The sequence below is a fragment of the Monodon monoceros genome, unplaced genomic scaffold (genome assembly GCF_005190385.1).
Source record: "Monodon monoceros isolate NGI ecotype Baffin Bay Population unplaced genomic scaffold, NGI_Narwhal_1 Super_Scaffold_13, whole genome shotgun sequence".
Lineage (NCBI taxonomy): Eukaryota > Metazoa > Chordata > Mammalia > Artiodactyla > Monodontidae > Monodon > Monodon monoceros.
This window is the reverse complement of record NW_021703769.1, coordinates 60,888,885-60,911,942: the sequence shown is the minus strand read 5'-3', so window position 1 is coordinate 60,911,942 and position 23,058 is coordinate 60,888,885. Positions and strand designations below refer to the sequence as shown.

Sequence of the window (23,058 nt, the reverse complement as noted above, 5' to 3'; positions counted from 1 at the left end):
AGAAGGAAACGCTTGCAAAAATGAAACTTAAAATACCGAATAAACAGAGCTATGTAAATAATTGGTTTTGTTCAAAGGACATACGTGATAATATCATATTCATCATCTTTGCCTTCCTGCTATTATGGTTCCTGCAATAAAGTTACACTGTCAGCTGCCTCTCCAGGGAGACTGCAGAGACTAGCACACCTCCTAAACCTTAACCCGATGCTCAGTCTCCCAAAAGTGGTCCATGTTGCCTTTACCCTTGTCACTCCTTTCACACTAAGGACATTCCTACCACTTATCCTAAATAGGATTGATTAGGAAGGACCCTGGGACTACAGCGAACAGTGATTACATCGATCACCACTTGCCCCATGGTCTGATTCTCCATCTAGTAGCCGATGTGAACTTTTGTTTGTTTGTTTGTTTGTTTTGTGGTACGCGGGCCTCTCACTGCTGTGGCCTCTCCCGTTTCTGAGCACAGGCTCCGGACGCGCAGGCTCAGCGGCCATGGCTCACGGGCCCAGCCGCTCCGCGGCATGTGGGATCTTCCCGGACCGGGTCACGAACCCGTGTCCCCTGAATCGGCAGGCAGACTCTCAACCACTGCGCCACCAGGGAAGCCCCGATGTGACCTTTTAAAAACAAAAACCAGCTCATGTTAGTTAAGCTAGACAATCAGCAGCAGCTTCTCCTACAACAAGAATAAAATTTGTACTTTCTTTTTTTTAATCACAACCTACAAGGTCCTACCCAGTCTGACTCCTCGCTGATTTATCTCCTCTCTCTACCCTGACCCTCCCGGTTCCAGCCACCCTGGCCTTCTGTCTCTTCCTCTAACATACCAAGGGCCTTTGCATTTGCTTCTTGGATCCTTGACATTTACATGGCAAAGGGTCACCTCCTTAGGAAAGCATTTCCTGACCACTGGACGGGAAATATCCCTCCCCTATTAATTCCCATGTAACACACCATCATCTGAACGACGTTATTTATTTGCTTATGTATTGTCTGTCACCTTCACTCCCAGCCCACTTCCTGCTTTCCCCTTGAATAGAAGCTCCATGCAGGCAGGAACCTTGCCTGTCTTGCTCCACACTGTGTCTGAGCCCCTAGAACACTGCCTGGCACTTATAAAGCAGTTACTACCTATTTATTGAATGAATAAATGGGGAAGGGGGAGCAGATTATGGTAATTTTTCACTTTTTATTTTTATATTTCAGATGAATTTGAATTCTTTATAAAGCGCATGTACTAATTCTGTAATAAGAACAGAGAAATAAGACTAAAACAAAACTGAAATAATAAAATTAGCATATTTAATCAAATAGATGAAAGTAACACAAATTCTTTCCCAAGTAGCTATAATATAGATTGCCGGCAATTCATATTTTTCAGTCTCCACACTGTTTATTAAACCTGAAACATTGGCCAGTTTAATGATCTGTTTGCCAGTCGGCACACACCCTTGGATTTCTAAAAAATTGTCATCTCTCCTGGGCTTATAGAAAGATTATCGTTTGAGCTTTCCACTTTATTCCAATCTCCTACTCATAAGCACATTTATTTCCACCTCTATGCTTTTGCCAATGCTGTTATCTCTCCTGGCATCTCCTACCCGCTGTGCCACCATCCCCCACCTCCCCTGTCCAAAATCTTGATCATCCTTTAAGGCACACTCAAATCTTTCATGAAACGGCCATGACCACCGACAACTGTGCTTTTAAAAAGCTCTGTGCTTTGTCAAAAGGCACCTTGTCTTTGTGTCTCCCCTAATTAATTACAGTTGGTTGAAAGCAATACTTTTTATATATCTAACCACACTGAAATGTCACTATGCATTTTCCAACTGAGTAAAAAAAAAACAAAAAACCTACTCACTTCTAGTGGAAAAATGTTGTCAGAAGTGGATGGGAGGGCTTTCCTGGTGGCGCAGTGGTTAAGAATCCACCTGCCAATGCAGAGGACACGGGTTCGAGCCCTGGTCCGGGAAGATCCCACATGACACGGAGCAACTGAGCCCGTGCGCCGCAACTACTGAGCCTGTGCTCTAGAGCCTGCGAGCCACAACTACTGAAGCCCGTGTGCCACAACTACTGAAGCCCGCACGCCTAGAGCCCGTGCTCCGCAAGGAGAAGCCACCGCAATGAGAAGCCCGTGCACCACAACAAAGAGTAGCCCCCTGATCACCACAACTAGAGAAAGCCCGTGCACAGCAACGAAGACCCAACGCAGCCAAAAATAAATAAATAAATGTATTAAAAAAAAAAAAGAATAAGTGGATGGGAGCAATTCCTTAGACTCTTTCTCAAAGGAGAAAATACTAGGTGGTTTCCAAGGGTGCAAAAGCCGTCTCCTACACCTTCCCATAAGGAAGAAGGTGGTATCTACACAATCATTACCTGGAACTTACAAAGAAATGCACGCAAGGAAAAACTGGCAGCCTGGAATAATCTCCTCCAATGCTATTGGGCACCATCCTCTTATGTCCTATTGCTGTGGTCCCCAACCTTTTTTGGCACCAGGGACCGGTTTCGTGGAAGACAATTTTTCCACGGACCGGGGGTGGCGGGACGGTTTCAGGATGATTCATGGGCATTACATTTACTGTGCACTTTATTTCTATTATTATTACATTGTAATATATAATGAAGTAATTATACAACTCACCATAATACAGAATCAATGGGAGCCCTGAGCTTGTTTTCACTTGTCACTCACTGATAAGGTTTTGATATGAGTCTGCAAGCAATTGATTTATTACGGTCTCTGTGCAGGCAAACCTCTCTGCTAATGATAATCTGTATTTGCAGCCGCTCCCCAGCGCTAGCATCACAGCCTCAGCTCCACCTCAGATCGTCAGGCATTAGATTCTCATAAGGAGCGCGCAACCTAGATCCCTCGCATGCGCAGTTCACGGTAGGGTTCGAGCTCCTATGAGAATCTAATGCCGCAGCTGATCTGACAGGAGGCGGAGCTCAGGCGGTAGTGCAATGATAGGGAGAGTCTGTAAATACAGATGATGCTTCGCTCACCTGCCCACTGCTCACCTCCTGCTGTATGGCCTGGTTCCTAACAGGCCACAGGCTGATACCGGCCCATGGCCCGGGGTTGGGGACCCCTGCCCTATTGTGACAACCATTCAGCATGGATTGAGTGCTTACTGTATGTCAAGCACTGTGCTAAATGCATTATATACATTATCTCATTTAATCCTCCCAACAGCCTGAAGTGGTCCTTACTATCCTGTTGGAAGATGTCACTGAGAGGATGGAACTGCCAACTGACTCTTGAGCAGGACTGGGGTAATCGGAGGCTCCTCACCCCTCCCATCCTTGAAATGTATATTCCACCCGTTCTTCTTGCACTAGGAGCCAGTTCAAGGATGAGGCTTTGAGAGAGTAGGATGTTGTTGAGACCATCAGGATGGGATACACCCTGAACCCCATTAAGGCCTCTGTGTAAACTGTTGAGATTCTGGCGGGCCGGTGCAGAGATCTTGTGGCGCCCAAGACAAGCCTTGTATGTAAGTTCCCTTGTTGCTAAACCTGCCACCTACCAATCTGGAGTGGCTGTCTCTTTCTTTGGCCTCTTCTTGCCCTCTGAGTATGGGGCCAGTTTCAGATTTCAGCTGGCAAGTTCCCAAGGGTTCAAACCAACATATCCCCACTTTATAGATGAGACAGCTAACTTACAGAACGGTTCAGCAATTTTCCCAGGGTGACAAAGCAACAAGGTGTTAGAGCTGGTTTGGATCCATGTCACCTGATTTCAAAACTCTCATTCTTAGCTACTATACTATTTATATCTTCTACCTAGAAACTCTAGCTAACATTAAAGAGAATGGTTAATACAACCTTAACTGAAAATGACCAGTTTTGCAATCTTTTTCCCCTTTTCAAGTCTTTTTAAGTAACACCTACTCAGTGTTTAACATAAAATATTTAAATATGTGTAAAAGTTAAACAGAGAGTGTCTTCTTTTTAATGGGCCTCTCTTTTTCTCCAGCATTTCCTGCATAGTGACATTGGCTTGACAATTATTATGCCACAGAATCAATAGTACTAATTTTCACACTTCATTAATAAATAAGTGGAGGCCCCAGATGTTATGGGATGGATCCACAGATCCCCTGGGAGTTGAGAGTCCAAAAAGAAAAAAAAGGCCACTTTAAAAAAAAAAAAAAGTTAGGCTGCAGACAAGAGTCTAGAGATCAAAAGTCTAGATTCAAAAGTGAAACTCTGAAAAAAAAAAAAGAAGTGAAACTCTGGATCAGTGCTTTAAGAAGATTTTGAATTTGAATAGGTAAAAATGAAAGAAAAAAAAGATTTGGGGATCCACACCAAAAGCAGATCAGAAACTGTGGTCTTGCATCTGAATGGGAAGCAAGAGTGAGAATCTTTGTTGGTTTGGAAGAGAGAGGATAAGAAAGCCTTCCCGCCAAGCTTTTAACAGTTTGCAGCCTAAGACTTAGAAGTACAAAAATTTCAGGAGCAAAAATGCTATAAATCAGGTTTTCACTGCAATTTTTCTGTATGCTTGAAATTTTTCCTAATACAGTGGTGAGAACATAAAAAAACATAAGAGAATTACTAGGGACCTGGCCAACACTGCAGCTTTAGTCCATAGTGTTGATTTATGTAATTCTTTGCAAAGGATAAAAGCAGGTTCTTTCTACAGATGTAGTAATAAAATAATGGAAGCAGCCAATATATTCAGCACTTACCTTGAGCTCTACCTACATCATCTTATTGAATGTTCACAATTAAGCCATAAGGTATGCATTATTCTCATCTCCCTTTCAGAGAACAGAGGCAGAGTGAGGCTTAAAAAAAATGTGACTAGTTATAAATTCAGTCACATGCCAGCAAGGGGGCAGAGCCAGGATTCAAACCCAGGGCTTCTATTCTGCACAGACCCAGTAGTCTTTCAAGGCCACTGTGAACTCCAGAGACCAACAGGCTGCCAGATATTTAAAATCACTGAATGTGTTCTGGGACTCTCAACAGATTTAGAAAGCTTCCTGAAAATGTGAAAGCAATACACCTTCAGGTTAAAAGCAGAGAGGGGCTCAGGGGCCCAACAAACCTGAGTTCAAATCCTGACTCTGCCACTTAAATCACCTCACCTAGCAAGCCCCAATTTTTCCATCTATGTAAGGGGAATCATAAGTCATAATATTCCCCTCAAGGAGGCTGTTCCAGGGATTGAATGAGAGGATGCATTTAAAGTTCGTAGCACAGGCAAGACCTAATACATGGCGATCTATCAACAAAAGGCAGCCATTGTGGGTATTATTTTGAGCTTACAGGAAGACCAGAGACCCTCAGCCCTGGTGTCATGTTAAAGTACCAAAGCCAAAGGGTTTTGAAAGGATGAAACGGGAGGAAGGACCCATATTTTAAAAGGAGAAAGAAAAGAAAAGGAGAGAGGCTGGACACACTCTGGTTTCCAGGTGCAGAACTAAGACATTTGACTGTGATTTCTACTTGAACCCATGAAAACCAGAGTACAGTTGAGCCATTCTAAAAAGATCTTCTTAATTTGTAATTACAGGTATGGAGAAAGCACACACACACACAATCTTCTACCAGGTGAAGACAGGAAAAGAGCATATTCACAATACTTCGGTCCAACATAGCTCAGCGCCAAGGCAGGAAGCTGAGGGTCCTTGTGAAGGGCGAGACGGCCCTTCCCAGCCCGGATAGAGGTACGGAGCTAAAGCAAGCAGTGCAAGGGCAGGGGACTGCTAAGCGCCCGGGGTTTGCAGGGAGGGCTGGTGACGCTGGGACCCCTGCAGCTGCCTCTATACTTTGAGAGCAGGAGTTTCAACTACTGCATCCTATTCATTAAAAACAAACAATCCTTAGTTTATTTGTTAATGTTGTTGACCCCAAAATACCGTAGACAGAAGTAGCAAATACAGTCTGTCCATTTCAGAACTGCCTTCTAGGACTGTACCCAAACCAGAGACTTTTGAGTCAAGAGAGAAAGGAGGGCGTGCACAGGGTTAACCTTCCCCTAATCCTTTCCCTCCCACTCGCGACCCTGGAGAAGGCAGGGGAAGAAACGCTGGGAATTTCAGGTGTGCCCTGAACCTCACGCCAGGGGAGAAGCAAAAGCAGAAACCCAGCGGACACTCCCCCCTCTCCAGAGACGTGGGCGCTTTCCAGGATGGTCCAAAGGCTCCGGCGTCCTAGTGCATCCCGGGTGGAGAAAAGACCCTCCTCCCTCGGCTGCGGTAAAGACTCTACTTTCCAAGACCGGCTGCGAGCTTGGATCCGCGACTCCCGAGTCCACCCCAGGCTCCCGGCTCAGCTGCCTGGAGATTCCCGAGCCTCCCGGTGAAGCCCAACCCGGAGGCTTTTGTTCGAGGGAGAGAGCGTCGCAGCGCAGCGCAGCGCATCCCCGCAGCGCTGCAAGCCCCGCTGCGGGGGCGCTTCCCTCGGTCCGCTCCCTACCAACCCCGCACTCCCGCGACCACCCGCTCCAGCGCACGGATCCCCAACTGTCCCACCCCCCGCCCGAATACTCACTTCTCCCCAGTCCCTCCGCTTTCCACGCCGTCTCCTCCACCGCCCCATAGCGCCTCAAAGGCTTCTCAGCTTCCAGGTGGATGGACAAAGATTGGTTTAACTCCATCGCTGATCTCCGCGGGCAGATCGACGGGTCTCCCTTTACTCCATCCCCGCTGCGGGTTGCAGGGAGGGAGGCGGCTCCAGCCAGCAGCGTCTTAAGGGGCCGGGCGCTCGTGACGTTGCTCCATCTCTTCCGCCGCCAGGGCCGGGGACAGCCGACTGGTATAGGAGTGGGGGGGGGGGGGAGGGGGGGGGGGGGGGGGGGGAGAGAGAGGAAAAAAAAAAAAAAAGATGAGGACGCAAGCGCAATGGAGGCTTGGGGGAGCGGAGCTTGGGGGCTGGGTAGACAGAAAAGAGGGTAGGTGATAACTCTACGAAGAACAACAAAACAACTAAAATAGAACCATCATAAAGGAAGTAAAAACAAGGCAGCAGCCCATACTGGGGCTTGTGACATCAGCGTGCTGCTAGGTTTTGAGTGGGATTTGTGAGAGCATCTCTATCTGGGGGCAATGGATCCATCTTTGTGGCGAGTGTTACAGAAGCGTGAGTGTGGACCTGGATCTGTGGGTTCTGGGCTTGGCTGAGTGCGTTTTTGTGACAATCTCTGTCGTTTGTATCTGTGTGTATTTTGAATTTGAATTTGAATATAAAATGGGACAATCTTGTCTGCCGGTGCCTGTGTCCACTCTGTATGTGTTTGCATGAACTTCAGAGAGACATGAAACTATTTTGGACACAAGTATAACAAAGCTATTTGGAACATGGGTCTTTATTTTCCAGAAACCCAGAGGTTTATCTTAACCAACAAAGCATGGCAGCATTAAAAGTACAAGGTAAAATCAGCAGCTAGACTGATTTTTAAAATAGTACTATTTATTGAATGATGGCTAGGTGCTAAACACTCCCCAATAACTCTGTGAAACAGATACTGTTTTGTTAGCTTTGTTTTATAGAAGATGAAACTGAGGTGCAGCAAGATTAAGTTATTTGCCCAAATTCCCACACTTACCAAGTGGTCTGGTCAGCACTTGAATCCAGACTTAGCCTCTTTATTGTACTGACCTTCTTGACTGCACAGGTATGCAGTTTTGTACTGGGCTGGGGGAGAAGCTCTATAGGACATGTGTTGTTCATTTGTTGTTTGTTGTTATTCTTAAGACATCATCTGGGGCAACTTTTGGTATCCACACAGCTTGTGGAGGTATGAAAAGGCTTTAAGAAAATGATTTATCAACCAGCAGCAAGAGGCTTCAAAAATTTATGATCAGGAAAGTACTTCTAAATAGCTCATGAGAGAAAAAGGAGATAACAATGAAAAATTTTTAATATTTAGACCTGGATAGTCATGAGAGTATCACATATCAAAACTTGTAAGTTTTGATGTAAGTAAATGCATAGCCTTAAATGCATGCATTTAAAAATGTAAGTCTAAAAATAAATGGGTTAGGATGAATAGGTAATCAAAATGTGGTCTTTCCATACAGTGGAATACTATTCAGCCTTTAAAAAGGAAAGGGATTCTGCAATATGCTACAACATGGATGAAACTTGAGGACATAATGCTAAGAGAAATAAACCAGTCACAAAAAGACAAACACTGTACAATTCCACTTATGTGATGTGCCTAGAGTAGTGAAAATCACAGGAACAGAAAGGAGAATGGTGGTTGCTGAGGGCTAAGGGGAGGGAAGAATGCGGAGTTTTTGTTTAATGGGTATAGATTTGCAGTATTTCAAGATGAAAAGAGTTTTGGGGGTGGATGGGGGTAATGGATGCACAACAATGTGAATGTATTTAATACCACTGAGCTATACACTTAAAACTAGTTGAACTGGTTAAAAAAAAATCATTGTATTCAACTGAAAAGACTATAAGAGAAAAGAAGAGATAAAACCTAAGTGAAGTAGAAAAATAATAATAAGAGCATAAATTAAGGTAATAGGGACTTCCCTGGTGGCACAGTGGTTTAAGAATCCGCCTGCCAGAGCAGTGGACACGGATTCAAACCCTGGTCCGGGAAGATCCCACATGCCGCGGAGCAACTAAGCCCATGCACCTGAGCCAGCGCTCTAGAGCCTGTGAGCCACAGCTACTAAGCCCATGTGCCGCAACTACTGAAGCCCGCATACATAGAGCCCATGCTCTGCAACAAGAGAAGCCACCGCAGTGAGAAGCCCGCACGCTGCAATGATGAGTAGCCCCTGCTCGCCACAACTAGAGAAAGCCTGCGCACAGCAACGAAGACCCAACACAGCCAAAAATAAATAAAACAACAAGAACAACACTGAGTGGAGAAACTGGAACCCTCATACACTGCTGGTGGAAATGTACAATGGTGCAGCCACTTTGGAAGACAGTCTGGCATTTTCTCAAAAGGGTAAACACAGTTATCACATGACCCAGCAATTCCACTCCTCGGTATAGACCCACAAGAAATGAAAGATACATCCACACAAAAACTTGTTTGAACAAATGCTCACAGCAGCATTATTCACAATAGCCAAAAAAGTGAAGACAACCCAAATGTCCATCAACTGATGAATGAATAAATAAAATGTGGTATATTCCTACAGGGGAATGTTACTTGGTAATAATGAGGGATGAAGTACTGATACATGTTGCAACACAGTTAAATCTTGAAAACGCTATGCTAAGTGAAAGACACCAGTCACAATAGACCATAAGTTATATGATCCCATTTATATAAACTGTCTAGATTCTTTATCTACAGAGAAAACGTTATAGCAAATCAACAGAGAAAGAAAGTAGGTTAGTGGTTGCTTAGGGCTGGGGGTGGAGGAAAATAGGCGAAGGCAGGGACTGCTAAAGATTACAGGGTTTCCTTTTGGGTGAAAATGTTCTAAAATTGTGATGATGGTTGCATAACTCTAGTAATATACTAAAAACCTTTGAATATGTACCTTTAAAAGGGTGATTTGAATAGTATGTGAATTACATCTCAATAAAGCTATTAACAAAAAAAATTAAATTGAATGGAATTTAACCATTTAAATCACAACACATTATCATAAGGTTAATGAAATGACTAAGGCCAGCCTGTGCAGCCAGCCAGCAGGGAATTCCAGGGGTCTGGCCACACAATCCAAATCTGTCCTGGTCCTACCTGGGGTTTGGCATTACCTGATGGTGGTTGTCCATTCTAGCTTGTGTGTGTTTTTCATATTCTTTTCCATTATGGTTTATTACAGGATATTGAATATAGTTTCCTGTGCTAAACATAAAGACCTTTTTGTTTATGCATTCCATATGTAATCATTTGCATCTGCTAATCCCATACCCCCATCCATACCCCCATCAGCTTGTGTGTTGATGGATATCACTTGAGGTCCCGTGGCAACTGGAATTTCCAAAACAATGACAGTGATTCCAGAACAGTGATTCCCCAGTTAGTGGCTCAATTACACGGCCCAATTCAGAAAAATTAGGCTAGGCAAACACCTCCCCACCCATCAGCCCACCCCCGCCAACCCTTCTGTCTCCCACTTAATATGTACTTTGGCCAGCATTATCCTGGGGTTTTAGTGAATTAGCCATTTTGCTACTAGTATATAGGCTATATGTTAGTAGGACTACAGTGATGCTTCTGTATCTGGAGAGATAGTAAAAGTTTCAACTGCAATACAAACATATTCATGAAAGAACATCAGAAGGATCATTTCCCATTCCCATGATATGTCTTTCATTCCAGTTTAAATCATGGAGAAAGGGGGAAAATGTGGGCATGGAGATGCACTGATATTGTTCAAGCTATTTTTACTCTCACAAAATGGGTCCCTCCCCTAATGGCCCCAATTTCTCCTAATAGATCATTTTTTATTAAAGCATATCATTTATCAGCCTTGTCTCTCTTTGATTCCTGGAAGACATTCTTTGAATATTTCAGGGAAAGACGTTACTAGCCATTTAAGTGGAATGCCCCCCATAATCAGTATGGCATTATACCTTGTATTCCAACTGAATCACATCCTGTCAGTCACACACTCTGATTATAGAAACAGGGGAATAGCCAGAGAAGAATTGATCTGTGTGTCTGTAGACAACAAACGTATGGACACCAAGGGGGGAAAGTGGGGGGGCGGGGGATGAATTGGGACTGACATACATACACTAATATGTATAAAATGGATAACTAATAAGAACCTGCTGTATAAAAAATAAATAAAATAAAATTCAAAAGTTCAAAAAAAAAAAACTGGGAAAAGAAAAAGAATTCATCTGTGTTTCAATGAAAAGCCTAATGCAGAGGGAAAGCAAAATCTCCCCGTGTCTCAAAGAAATATAAGAAGTGTTGCTTCTAGAACGTGGGAATTCCAGAAACTATGATTTGCATGAGAAGAAACATTAATTTTAAGATTCAGAAGAAAAAGTTCTAGAGGTTAGGGCCATAGATGGAAGTCAGGATGCTTGAGTGAGATCCTGACTCCATGATTGGAAGCTATTTACCTTAAACCAACTATGGAAGCTGTCCAAGAAATAGTTTCCTTTCCTGTAAAATGGGGTTAATTATGAAACATGCTTAGTACAGCACATGGCACAGAATAAATATTCAATAAATGTCATTTATTCTGTTAATTTCATCACTGCTGTCATTACTTGAAGTTAAAAGTTGGCTTCCGTGCTGTGCTGTAGTCATCAAGTTATCAAGATCATCCTTACATAAATCCCAGAATATGCAACTCTATGAAGTCATTACATTTGTCATAATAATATTCCTAATTTTACAGACTCTTCCAGGGAGATCGGTGTTATCCAGTATTAACACGTTCCTAAAATGATGGTTAGCAGACATCTTGGAGTTCCACAGATGAGGAGTTTCAGGAAGCAGTGAAAGAAATTCACAGAGAAGGACTGGAAAATGCAAAAACTGGACCAGGTTGCATGCCTCCTGCACAGTCCAGGAGCCTACCCCATGTCAACTGCTCTGCAAAGAAGTTGTCACTTATGCTTGCAAGGCAGACTCCAAAGCAGAACCGTACACTTTCATCAGGCAGAGTTGGGATTAGTACAGCTCTCTTCTCTCATCCAAACTGGGGTGTTTTGTTGGTTTGTTTCATTTGTTTATTTTTTATTTTTATTTTATTTTTTTTTGGTGTGTTCCATTTGTAAAGTCAGTAATCAATGTCTTAAGAAGGCATCACTTTCATAAAGCAGATCTGGGGTTTTAGTGTTTCATTTCTATAATAAAATAACATATCATCAGTTTCCAACCCACATAAACACAAGACACACCTGGGACATGTTAGTAGGCATGTAAAGAATATTACCTGTAGAGCAGAGTGATAAAAAAAACTTGGGCTCTGTCATCCTGGCTCCACCACTTACTAGCGGTATGACCTTGGGCAAGTCACTTCCTCTCTATTCTCCTGAAAATGCTCTAAAGATCCGTAATGGCCTATTTTTTGTCACATCCAATAGCTTCTTTCCAATCATCATCCTATTTAATCTCTCCAAAAATATATAACTTTGTGGACCAGACCCTACTCCAAACTCCCTCTCTACCCAGTTTCCAGGACATGCTCTCTCCTGTCCTCTTGGTTCCCACTCCTGCTGTTCCAGTCCTCCCTTCTCATCTCCTTCACAAGCTCTTTCTCCATCACTCACCCCCTTCAGTTAAGGTTCCCAGTGTTTATCCCTTTCATCTTCTCCTCTTCTCATCCTTCACCTCTTCCTAGTTAAACTCATCTTCTGTTCAATCTCCATCTCCAGCCCCCATCCTTCTCTCCTCTTAGAAATATCCAGCAGTCTTGGGGAAATTGATAAAAAGAGGAAAATGGGTTTGGAAGAGAAAATAGAGTTAAAGAGAGTTCCAGAAAGCACACTGTGTATTCCTCTTAAAGGAGGTTTAGAAGAGAGAAAAGAAGCTGAGGAAACATATGCCGAAGACTTCGGACCTGAAATCCTGCATCTGTTGGAGAGCAGGGAGCTGGTACTTCTGCCCAAAGTGCTCAAGGAGTGGGATCAGGTGTTTTGGCTGTGCTGGGGCATGAAGTTATTAGGAGTGAGGTCAATGCTACATGCCTGTAAGAGGGTGGTGGTGAGGAGAGTCTGAAAAAAAGTCCCCAGGGCATGTGGGGACTCTATTACGGTGCTTTCTGTTTTTCAACGTTTATTGAGTGGTTACTGTGTACCAAGCACTTTACAAGACTTACCCTTCTTAACTTTATATCTCTGTCCTGTGAGATCAGGGTTTGTAGCTACAGAGAGGTTGTAGTTTGCCAGTAAGTGGCAGCACCTGCACTCAGTCTCAGTCAGCCAGTCTTAGAGTCCAAACACTTAACCACAATCCCACATCCCCTCTCAAAGCTTTCCTTTCTCCTCCAGGAATCACCATGGCAACAGCCAGGAAGAGGGATTTATAACCTCAACCTGAACATGTTCAAAATCAGACTCCTTATATTTCCCCCCAAACCTGCTCCACCTCAATTAGAAATCTCAGATTTAGCCTCTGTACCTTACTCTCAAATATTCCACACTCTTTTTACACATAGTCAGTCAACAAATCCTGTTGATTCTACCTTGGAAATCTCTCCAAAATCCAATTGTCCTCTTCATTCCCACTGCCCTGCTCTAGCTCAATGCTGCAACACCTTTTTCCCAGACTATTGCAAAAAAACATCTTTTCTGGGTTTTTTTCCCTACTAGAGACTATTCTCCATATTGCTTCTAAAATTATCTTTATTTTTTATTATTTTTTAAATATTTATTTATTTGGTTGCACCAGGTCTTAGTTGAGGCAGGCGGGCTCCTTAGTTGTGGCTCCCTGGCTCCTTAGTTGTAGCACGTGGCCTCCTTAGTTGCAGCATGCATGTGGGATCTAGTTCCCTGACCAGGGATCGAACCTGGGTCCCGTGCACTGAGAGCGTGGAGCTTAATCCACTGCGCCACCAGGGAAGTCCCCTAAAATTATCTTTAAAACACACATACAAATACACACACACATATACACATACAATGCCACTCTTATGCTTAAAAGCCTCCACTGGATTCCTGCTGCCTGCAGAGTAATTTACATAAGCAATCTCCTTCGTTTTGAGGACCATCAGGTTATTCCCAACTTCCTGAGATTATCAAGAAAACCATGAGGAGAGTCTTGCAGTTAAAGCTTTGTAGATGTCCTTTATTTCCTTAGGATGAATTCCTTAAAGTGAAATTGCTAAATCAAAGGATATGTACATTGTCAAAGGCATTTGATGACTATTATTAAACCGTTCTCCAGAAATGCCATACTTAACTTACACTCACCAGAGTGTGTACTACAACTTACTAGAATTCACATGTTTTCATGGGTATACCCACGGAGTGGAAATGTGTTCTATTCACTTTCAAATAATCAGAGCTGGAATACTGAACGGCACATGGTACTCAGCAAATGATTGCTGAATGAATGAAGAACTGAATAAACAGAAGAAAAGTCCATTTGTGAAAAGCTCCCCGACTTGTGTATAACTTAAAATAAGCATATCGTAACACAACTTCTAGATGTTGTCTAAATCTGACTGTTTCATGTAGAATTAATCCAGTAGCATCCTTTTGCACATGGGATTGATATTTATGGGATGCTCCACAACAGTGCTCCATCCAGGGAACAAAATCTTCGCTTCCTATCCATATTCACTACACATGTACAGACCCAATCTTATTGTAATTTCTTCAATTTTCCATCATCACCTATGCAGGTTAGAGGTTACCTGGAAAGGAGTTAACCTAAATAGTAAAAGGGTGCTAAAATTTCACAAATCTATATTTCCGGATGTGTACACTCGGCCCTCTGTATCTGTGCGTTTCACATCTGCAGATTCAACCAACAGAATAAAAATGTTTGGGGGAAAATAATTCCAAAAAGCAAAACTTGTATTTGCTGCTCATTGGCAACTATTTACATAGCGTTTACATTATAACTATTTACATAGCATTTACCTTGTATTAGGTATTATAAGTACTTTAGAGATGATTTAAAGTATACAGGATGGGGCTTCCCTGGTGGCACAATAGTTAAGAATCCGCCTGCCAATGCAGGAGACACGGGTTCAAGCCCTGGTCCGGGAAGATCCCACATGCCGCGGAGCAACTAAAGCCCGTACGCCACAACTACTGAGCCTGCGCTCTAGAGCCTGTGAGCCACAACTACTGAGTCCGCGTGCCACAACTACTGAGCCTGCGCACCACAACTACTGAAGCCCGCGCACCTAGAGCCTGTGCTCTGCAACAAGAGAAGCCACCGCAATGAGAAGCCCGCGCACCACAACGAAGAGTAGCCCCCGCTCACCACAACTAGAGAAAGCCTGCGTGCAGCAATGAAGACCCAATGCAGCCAAAAATAAATACATAAATTTATTTTTTAAATAAATAAATAAAATAAAGTATACGGGAGGATGAGTGTAGATTATAAGCAAAACCTGCACCATTCTATATAAGGGACTTGAGCATCTGTGGCTGTTGTATCCAGGGGGTCCTGGGACCAAAAGCCCAGGGATACCAAGGGATGACTGCATATGCATCTCTCTGTTGCACAGCTCTGCTAGAATAAATGTCCCCAAAGCACCTCAGTTTAAATCTCTTCCTTCCAAAACCTTCCACAGGTGGTAAGTTTCCTTCCAGCCAGTCAAGCCAGAAAATGTGTATTTTGTCCTATAAATCTTACTGATATTGCCTAGGTACATCTGAATTTATCAACCTAGACTATCTCTTCCTCCCTACTTCTACTCCCATTGAACTAATTTGTGCTCAAATGATCGCTACCCCTGACAATAATTTTCATCACTGATTTTTAGCAGGCTAGAGATATATTCAGTGTTACTCCTGAAAGGTCATTTGACGGTCCTAAGGAGAATGGGATGGAGGAGTGGAGGTGGCAAAGAACTAGAGGTAGGGATATCAGTTGAGAGACTCTAGTGGTAAAATACATAAGTACTTCCCAAAGTTTTTTATTTTTAATAAATTTATTTTATTTATTTATTTTTGGCTGTGTTGGGTCTTCATTGCTATGCGTGGGCTTTCTTTAGTTGCAGTGAGCAGGGGCTACTCTTCGTTGCGGTGCACGGGCTTCTCATCGCGGTGGCTTCTCTTGTTGCAGAGCATGGGCTGTAGGCGTGCAGGCTTCAGTAGTTGTGGCTCACAGGCTCTAGAGCGCAGGTTCAGTAGTTGTGGCACACGGGCTTAGTTGCTCCGCGGCATGTGGAATCTTCCCGGACCAGAGATTGAACCTGTGTCCCCTGCATTGGCAGGCGGATTCTTAACCACTGCGCCACCAGGAAGCCCCTTCCCAAAGTTTAACATGTTAAAATGGACCCTCTGATCCAGATGGTCTGGGGTGAGGGTCTGAGATTCTTAGATGTTCTCAAGTGATGTCAAGGCTGCTGGTCCATGGACTGCACTTTGAGTAGCAAGACTTTACACGAGAAACAATGAGGGCTTGAAACAAAAAATGACAGTGGAATCAAAAGGCATGGACTAACGAGATATTAAAGAGACATGACTTGTTGACCTGAGCTACCTGAGGTTACCTGAGCATGAGGTAGCCACACTGAGTTGACACAGCTCCTGCGAATAGTACAGAAGGGATGTTTGAATTAATCTGTGCAACTTTGCTTTAGAATGATAGCTTTTTGGAAGTAACTCTCAGTCCTTTATGTTATCTTGAAGGATCCATGGAGATACTGGTACCCTCCAGTTAAGATTCTCTGGCAATATAAATTTTTCAAAAGCATAAAGTCAGAAGAAATAGAAAACATTTACTCAGCATATACCATGAGCCAGTCACTCCATGCCTCTGCATATGTTAATCCTTCTCCTTGAATATCTGCATGCCCACATCACTCACACACACTCACACACACACACGAATTAACAATCTCTTCCTTTGCGTCACTGCCACATCTTTAATATACTTCTTATCACACTGCACTGGAAATGCTGAAAGCAATTCTACAATCATAGAAAATCATGGTTTTGAAGCCAATCGAACTTCAGTTCAAATCATAGCTCTGCCATGTATTGGGTTGATGATGAAGACAAGTACCTTTGCTTCCTCAGTTATAAAAATGGAGGCGCCATCTACTGTGAGGTCATGTGTAGCCTTCAAGGTGCTTTCCTTCAAGTAATAGGAAACCTAATTCACAGTGGTTTAAACAAGGAAGAGAATCTATCAGCTACTGAAACAGAAAAGCCCAGAGGTAAAGCAAGCTTTGAAATAGGCTAGTGTAGAGATTAAGAAATCATCAGGATTTCTCTGAGATTCTTTCAGTGATACACTCCTCTTCCTGTGCCCTTCATGCTAATAAAAATGGTTACAGCGGGCTTCCCTGGTGGTGCAGTGGTTGAGAGTCCGCCTGCCGATGCAGGGGACACAGGTTCGTGCCGCGGAGCGGCTGGGCCCGTGAGCCATGGCCGCTGAGCCTGTACGTCCGGAGCCTGTGCTCCACAACGGGAGAGGCCACAACAGTGAGAGGCCCGCGTACCGCAAAAAAAAAAAAAAGGTTACATCAGTTCTAGCACTCACATCTGTATTAATACCCCAACCTGAAAATAAGAATGCCTTTGTTGGGTGTTCCCAGCTAAAGTTAGGAGTATCACTCTCCTAATGCCTACCACTGCAGGTCACATGGCCATCCCTGAACCAATCACTGTAACCACAGGCAGGAAATGCACTGATTGGCTTCACCTTGGTCAGGTGCTCCATCCTTTGAGCCAGGAGTGGAATCACCCTCCCTGAGGATCTACAAACACGAACTGGGAGCTGTAGGGAAGGAGGGTGGAAAATGGATGCTGGAGAGGCAGCTGACAACTATTCACTACACATTTCATTGTACAACTATTCACTGTACAACTATTCACTGTACATTATACAAAGGGCGTGGCACAGAATCCTGTCCGCAGTTTGTGGGCGTACAGTAAGAGGTAGCTGTAATTTGCTTATAAGTCTATCTACTAGACCAGAAGCAAACTGAGAATGGGGTCCTTCTCAGCTCAGGCGTCCCTCATGCCTAGCACAGCACCTGGGACATAGCGTAAATATTTGTTGAATTAATGTTAACAGTTGGAATGGGAAATACAATGTGATAGAGTTATAGAAATTATTACAAGAAAAAAAAGAGGATCGTATGACTTAAGGGAATATGAAAACATACACTGTTGCTGGTCCACGACACTGATAAGATAACCAAGCTGGATATAGTTGAATTACAGACTGGGGTTAAAATTGGAATAAATTTCAGTATATATTTTTAGGGGTCTGCTCTAATTTTGGGTCAATTCAGAAAAGAAATGCTAAGTGAAGTGTCTTTATCTGCTTTGCCTGGTTTGGGAGTAGAAGAGAAGAAAATCAACCTTTTTCTTTCCCCCTTAAATCTATTCAAGAAGTGTTGCTTGAGCATGCGCTACATGATCCCATATTATATAGGAAAATAAGTTTCAAGAGGACGGCTGATCTAGTCTATTATTTTGTGGATATTAAGAATCAATGTCAATTAAAAAGACACTAACATCGATTAATCCCACTATGTGCCAGGCGCTGTCCTTCAAGCTTTCACAAATGTGATCTCTTTTAATCCTGAGTAAATTGAGGCTGTGAAAGGTTAAGCTCCTTACCCAGAATCACACAACTAACAAATAAAGGCCCAGGTGCTGAGAGGCACATGCCTCAGAACCACTCTTCTTGTTACTAGAAAAGATTTCCTTGTAGAAACCTCAGGGACTTTACAAGGGAAATATTGGATTACGGTAATATGACTCATTAGCCCAATTTAACATTACCTATTCATTATAATATAATGATGCTTGCATAGCAGAGCATGCTGTTGTATTTCTGCCTCTGGCTCAGATCACAGGAACTATGAACATAGGCTGATTACATGACCTACATACTCAATATTAAGAACATTTTGAATTGCTCTTATTTATGTGGTTGAAAAGATATGGTCTAATTTTGGTCAGCAGTAGCATCTAGATAATGCTGACTCAGAAGGGAAACATTTGTTGTTGCCAGGAGAAGTGCAAGAGAAAAGCTGAATCACACTGTACCACATCAGATGTTAACACTATTAATATAACGTGCTGAATAGTGAGCAAGATGGAATCAGACCATCTCTGACCAACAGGTTCATCATTCTACCAGTGGACAGATCCAAGAAATGTCATGGTACTATGTCCCTACGTTGTATTATGTTTTTATCAACTAAGCTTATAATTAGTGTGTGGTTATCTGGCCAATGACACCAGTGTAGTGTACCATCCAAAAAGGGGATTGCAAACTCAATGCCTTCAGGGGCCAGGTGGGTAATGGAAATGAACACATTGGGCGGGTTGTCAGACGTAGGGAGTGAAGTCTATAGTGAACTCTCCGATGGAAGTAGATTTTTCAGGAGATGCCAGAAACCCAGGTTTTTAATATGAAATTTCCCATCTTCAAACTGTGATTGCCATAAAAGCACTCTTGTGGGCCAGATTTGTCCATTCTCCCCTGCATGCCTCTGTTAAAAGACTCCTAGTTCATCTCTCATTTCTGTCTTCTTCTATCCTATGGAAGTCTGAACTTGCTTGGGTTCCAGTTTTCTTTTTGAGATAAGTGTTTCTGATACATGCTGTAGTTGTCTATTTGAGACATTGAGAAATTAAATCAATTTTTAAATTTTTATTATTTTTTATACAATTGTTAAAGGTTACACTCCATTTACAGTTATTACAAAATATTGACTATATTCCCTGTTGTACAATTCATCCTTGTAGCCTATCTTACACCCAATAGTTTGTACCTCCCTCTCCCCCACTCCTATATTGCACACCCCCAACTGGTGACCACTAGTTTGTTCTGGGTATCTGTGAGTCTGCTTCTTTTCTGTTATATTCACTAGTTTGTAGTGGTTTAGATTCCACATATAAGTGATATACAGTATTTGTGTTTCTCTATCTGACTTATTTCACTTAGCATAATGCCTTCCAAGTCCATCCATGTTGCTGCAAGTGGCAAAATTTCATTCTCTTTTTATGGCTGAGTAGTATTCTACTGCCATACACACCATAAACATACCACATCTTCTTTATCCATCCATCTCTTGATAGACACTCAGGTAGCTTCCATATCTTGGCTATTGTAAATAACGCAATTTTGTTTTTTGGCCGCACCGCACACTTGCAGGGTCTTAGTTCTCCGACCAGGGACTGAACCCAGGCCCTCAGCAGTGAAAGTGTGGAGTCCTAGCCACTGGACCACCAGGGATTTCCTAATAATGCAATTTAAAAATAAACTGTTTCTGCTTTATGGTCTTCATTTATTCAATCAAAAATGTCTCCTGAGTACCTATTGTAGGCCAGGTGTTTTTCTGGGAGCTTGGGATACATCAGTCAGCAAAAGAGACAAAGAATTCTGCCTCCCTGGAGCTTGGGCGAAGAGAAGGGTGGAAAAATACAATAAACTTAATAAATAAATAAACTATATAGGATAGTAGAAGAAGACGTTACAGCTATGGAAAAATAAAGTAGAGCTGAGTAAGGAGGATTGGGAGAGTATAGCGGAAAGGGGGGCCAATGACAATTTTAACCAGGGTGGTAGGGGCAGACCTTATTGAGAAGATACATTTAAGCAAAGAATTGAAGGAGCTGAGGAAGTTGGCCATGAGATTATCATAGGGAAGAGCCAGTGCAAGGATCCTACAGTATCCAGCCTCCATTAGGGCCCCCAGTGACCCCCTGCCTCCTGGTGTTCATGCCCTTGAGGGCTGAATTTAGAAGAGAGGAGAAGAGAGTGTGGCAGAAGTGAAAGTGTGTGACTTGAAACCTAAGTCATAAAAGGCATGTGTTGGTGTTTTCTCGAGTGTTCTTTCTCTTGGATCTCACTCTACAGAAAGCTGTGTTGGGAGCTGCCCAATGGAGAAGTTCATGTGGTGAGGAGCTGAGGTCTCCAGCCAACAGCCAGGTGAGTGAGTTTGGAAGCGGGTCCTCCAGCCCCAGTCAAGTCTTCACAGACGGCAGCCCCAGCTGCCATCTTGACTGTAACCTCATGGAAGATCCTGAGTTCCAACCACCCTGCTAAGCCACTCCCAGATTCCTGACCCACAGAAATTCTGTGAGATAATGTATGCTTCTTCTTTTAATTACACTTTGGGGTAATCTGTTACACAGCAACAGATAAATAATACAGACCCTAAATAAGACTGGAGAATGTGCCTGGAGAATGTGAGACAGAGAGGGAAGTGGTAGGAACTGAGAACAGAGGGTCAAGGTGAAGGTGTGGTAGGATCTCCAGGCTTCTATAAGAATCCTGGTTGTTCCTCAGAGTGAGACGGAGAGCCACTGCCGGGGTTCATTCTCAGAAGAGTGACATGAGATGACTTACTGGTCTGACAACTGAATAAGAAGGTAGGATTTCTTTAGCACTATATAACAAATTATTACGTACTCATGATGATTCAGAAAAGCTTTTTCTTTTTTTCTCCCTTGCCTCTAATTCCTGTCCTTGATTATCCTGTCAGCCTTGGGTTTTCACTCAAGTTTTCCTTGGATATTCCATGTGGACCTTACATTCTAGCATCTTCCATATCTCAAAACCTCGCCTTCTCCCTTCAGGAACCCACCCAGAAACAATATTTTGGATGCTGCCTGACTTCAGCAGAACTACTTTTAAACCTTTGTAAAACCCAGACACTCTACTCTTTATTTTAGAGGATCACCCTACATTGTATCAAACATATTGAAATGCACCCACATCCCACATTTAATATAGATGATATAATTATGTGAATTGAGTTGCAGATTACTGACCGACATTATATTCTTTTTTAAAAGAGATTTAAACTTATTGATTTTGATTTTCTGAGATTTTTTTTTGTATTTTGAAGCCATACCTATGTATGTGTAGACATATATGTATATATGCATGTATGTATATGTGTATACACATACACACACACTTCAAGTTTTAAACATCTTTATAAACCTTTAAAGGTCAAAGACCCTAATCGCCGTGCTTACAGTGCCCAAAAGGTAAGACAGCCTGGAACTAGTTTCCTTATATCCTGTAGAACAGAGTTTCTCAACTTAGTACAATTGACATCTGGAGTCAGATTATTTTCTCTTGTGGGAGCTGTCCTGTGCATCGTAGGACGTTTAGAATCATCCATGGACTCTACCCACCAGATGCCTGTAGCACACCCTCTCCCCTCCACCCCACTGTGACAACCAAAAATGTCTCCAGACATGGCCAAATATCCCCTGGGTGTAGGGTTGCCAGATAGAATACAGAACTTCCACTTAAATATAAATTTCAGATAAACAACAAATCACTTTTATTCATATGCCCCAAGTGCAACATTTGGGACATAATTATACTAAAAAAAGTGTTAACTGTTTGTCTGAAATTCAAATTTAGCTGGGTGTCCTATACTTTTATTTGCTAAATCTGGCAACCCTACCTGGAGACAAAAATTATCCCCAGATGAGAACCATTGCCCGATCTTAATTCCCACCTCCGCCTTCCCTTCTCTCTATGCTTGAGCTTTAATGGTATATTACTTATTACACTGGTTAGTAAAATCAAAGAAATCTAGTTTCTTCAACTTCAGGGGGTTTCTATGCGTGAATGCAATTAGTGCCATTGTCAGTACTCATTTACACAGAAGTCAACCAACCAGTATTTCTTGAACTCCTTTGGGCAAAGCATTGGGCTAGAGGGATACAGAAGAAATATAAGATATAACCCTTAACTTGGAAGAGCTCCAATTTCATTGGGAGAAAATATAATACACACAAAATAGCTTATAATAGAGAATAAAACAAAATAAAGTGCTAAATTATCTGGTACAGACTATAAATGCTCTCAGAGTCAGGAGAAAAGAAGTGTAACAAAAGCCAGAACAGGCAGAGATGGCTTTGTAGCAAGGTGTCGGGGACTGGGCTTTGAAAAACAACTTTAAAACTAGAGTAGGTACTCAGTTCAATAAACATTTGGATTTTGTTGTTGTTGTTAATTTTTTTTATACAGCAGGTTCTTATTAGTCATCAATTTTATACACATCAGTGTATACATGTCAATCCCAATCGCCCAATTCATCACACCACACCCCCCACCCACCCGCCACCTTCCCGCCTTGGTGTCCATACATTTGTGCTCTATATCTGTGTCTCAATTTCTGCCCTGCAAACCGGTCCATCTGTACCATTTTTCTAGGTTCCACATACATGCGTTAATATACGATATTTGTTTTTCTCTTTCTGACTTACTTCACTCTGTATGACAGTCTCTAGATCCATCCACATCACAACAAATGATCCAATTTCGTTCCTTTTTTATGGCTGAGTAATATTCCATTGTATATATGTACCACAACTTCTTTATCCATTCGTCTGTCGATGGGCATTTAGGTTGCTTCCATGACCTGGCTATTGTAAATAGTGTTGCAATGAACATTGGGGTGAATGTGTCTTTTTGAATTATGGTTTTCTCTGGGTATATGCCCAGTAGTGGGATTGCTGGATCAT

At 42.6% G+C, this 23,058-nt stretch overlaps 1 protein-coding gene across 3 annotated transcripts in view; it reads right to left on the bottom strand.

Moving 5' to 3' along the window:
• LOC114894671 (mpv17-like protein) overlaps positions 1-23,058 on the bottom strand; it is a 171,238-nt gene that overhangs the window by 129,466 nt on the left and 18,714 nt on the right. For all 3 annotated transcript variants that reach the window (XR_003793280.1, XM_029221607.1, XM_029221608.1), the window contains exon 5: positions 6,523-6,783. Coding sequence is in view for 2 of the 3 variants with exons in the window: in XM_029221607.1 (XP_029077440.1) it covers positions 6,523-6,783 (261 nt within the window). In the remaining variant the exon portion in view is untranslated. The remainder of the gene's footprint in view (positions 1-6,522; positions 6,784-23,058) is intronic.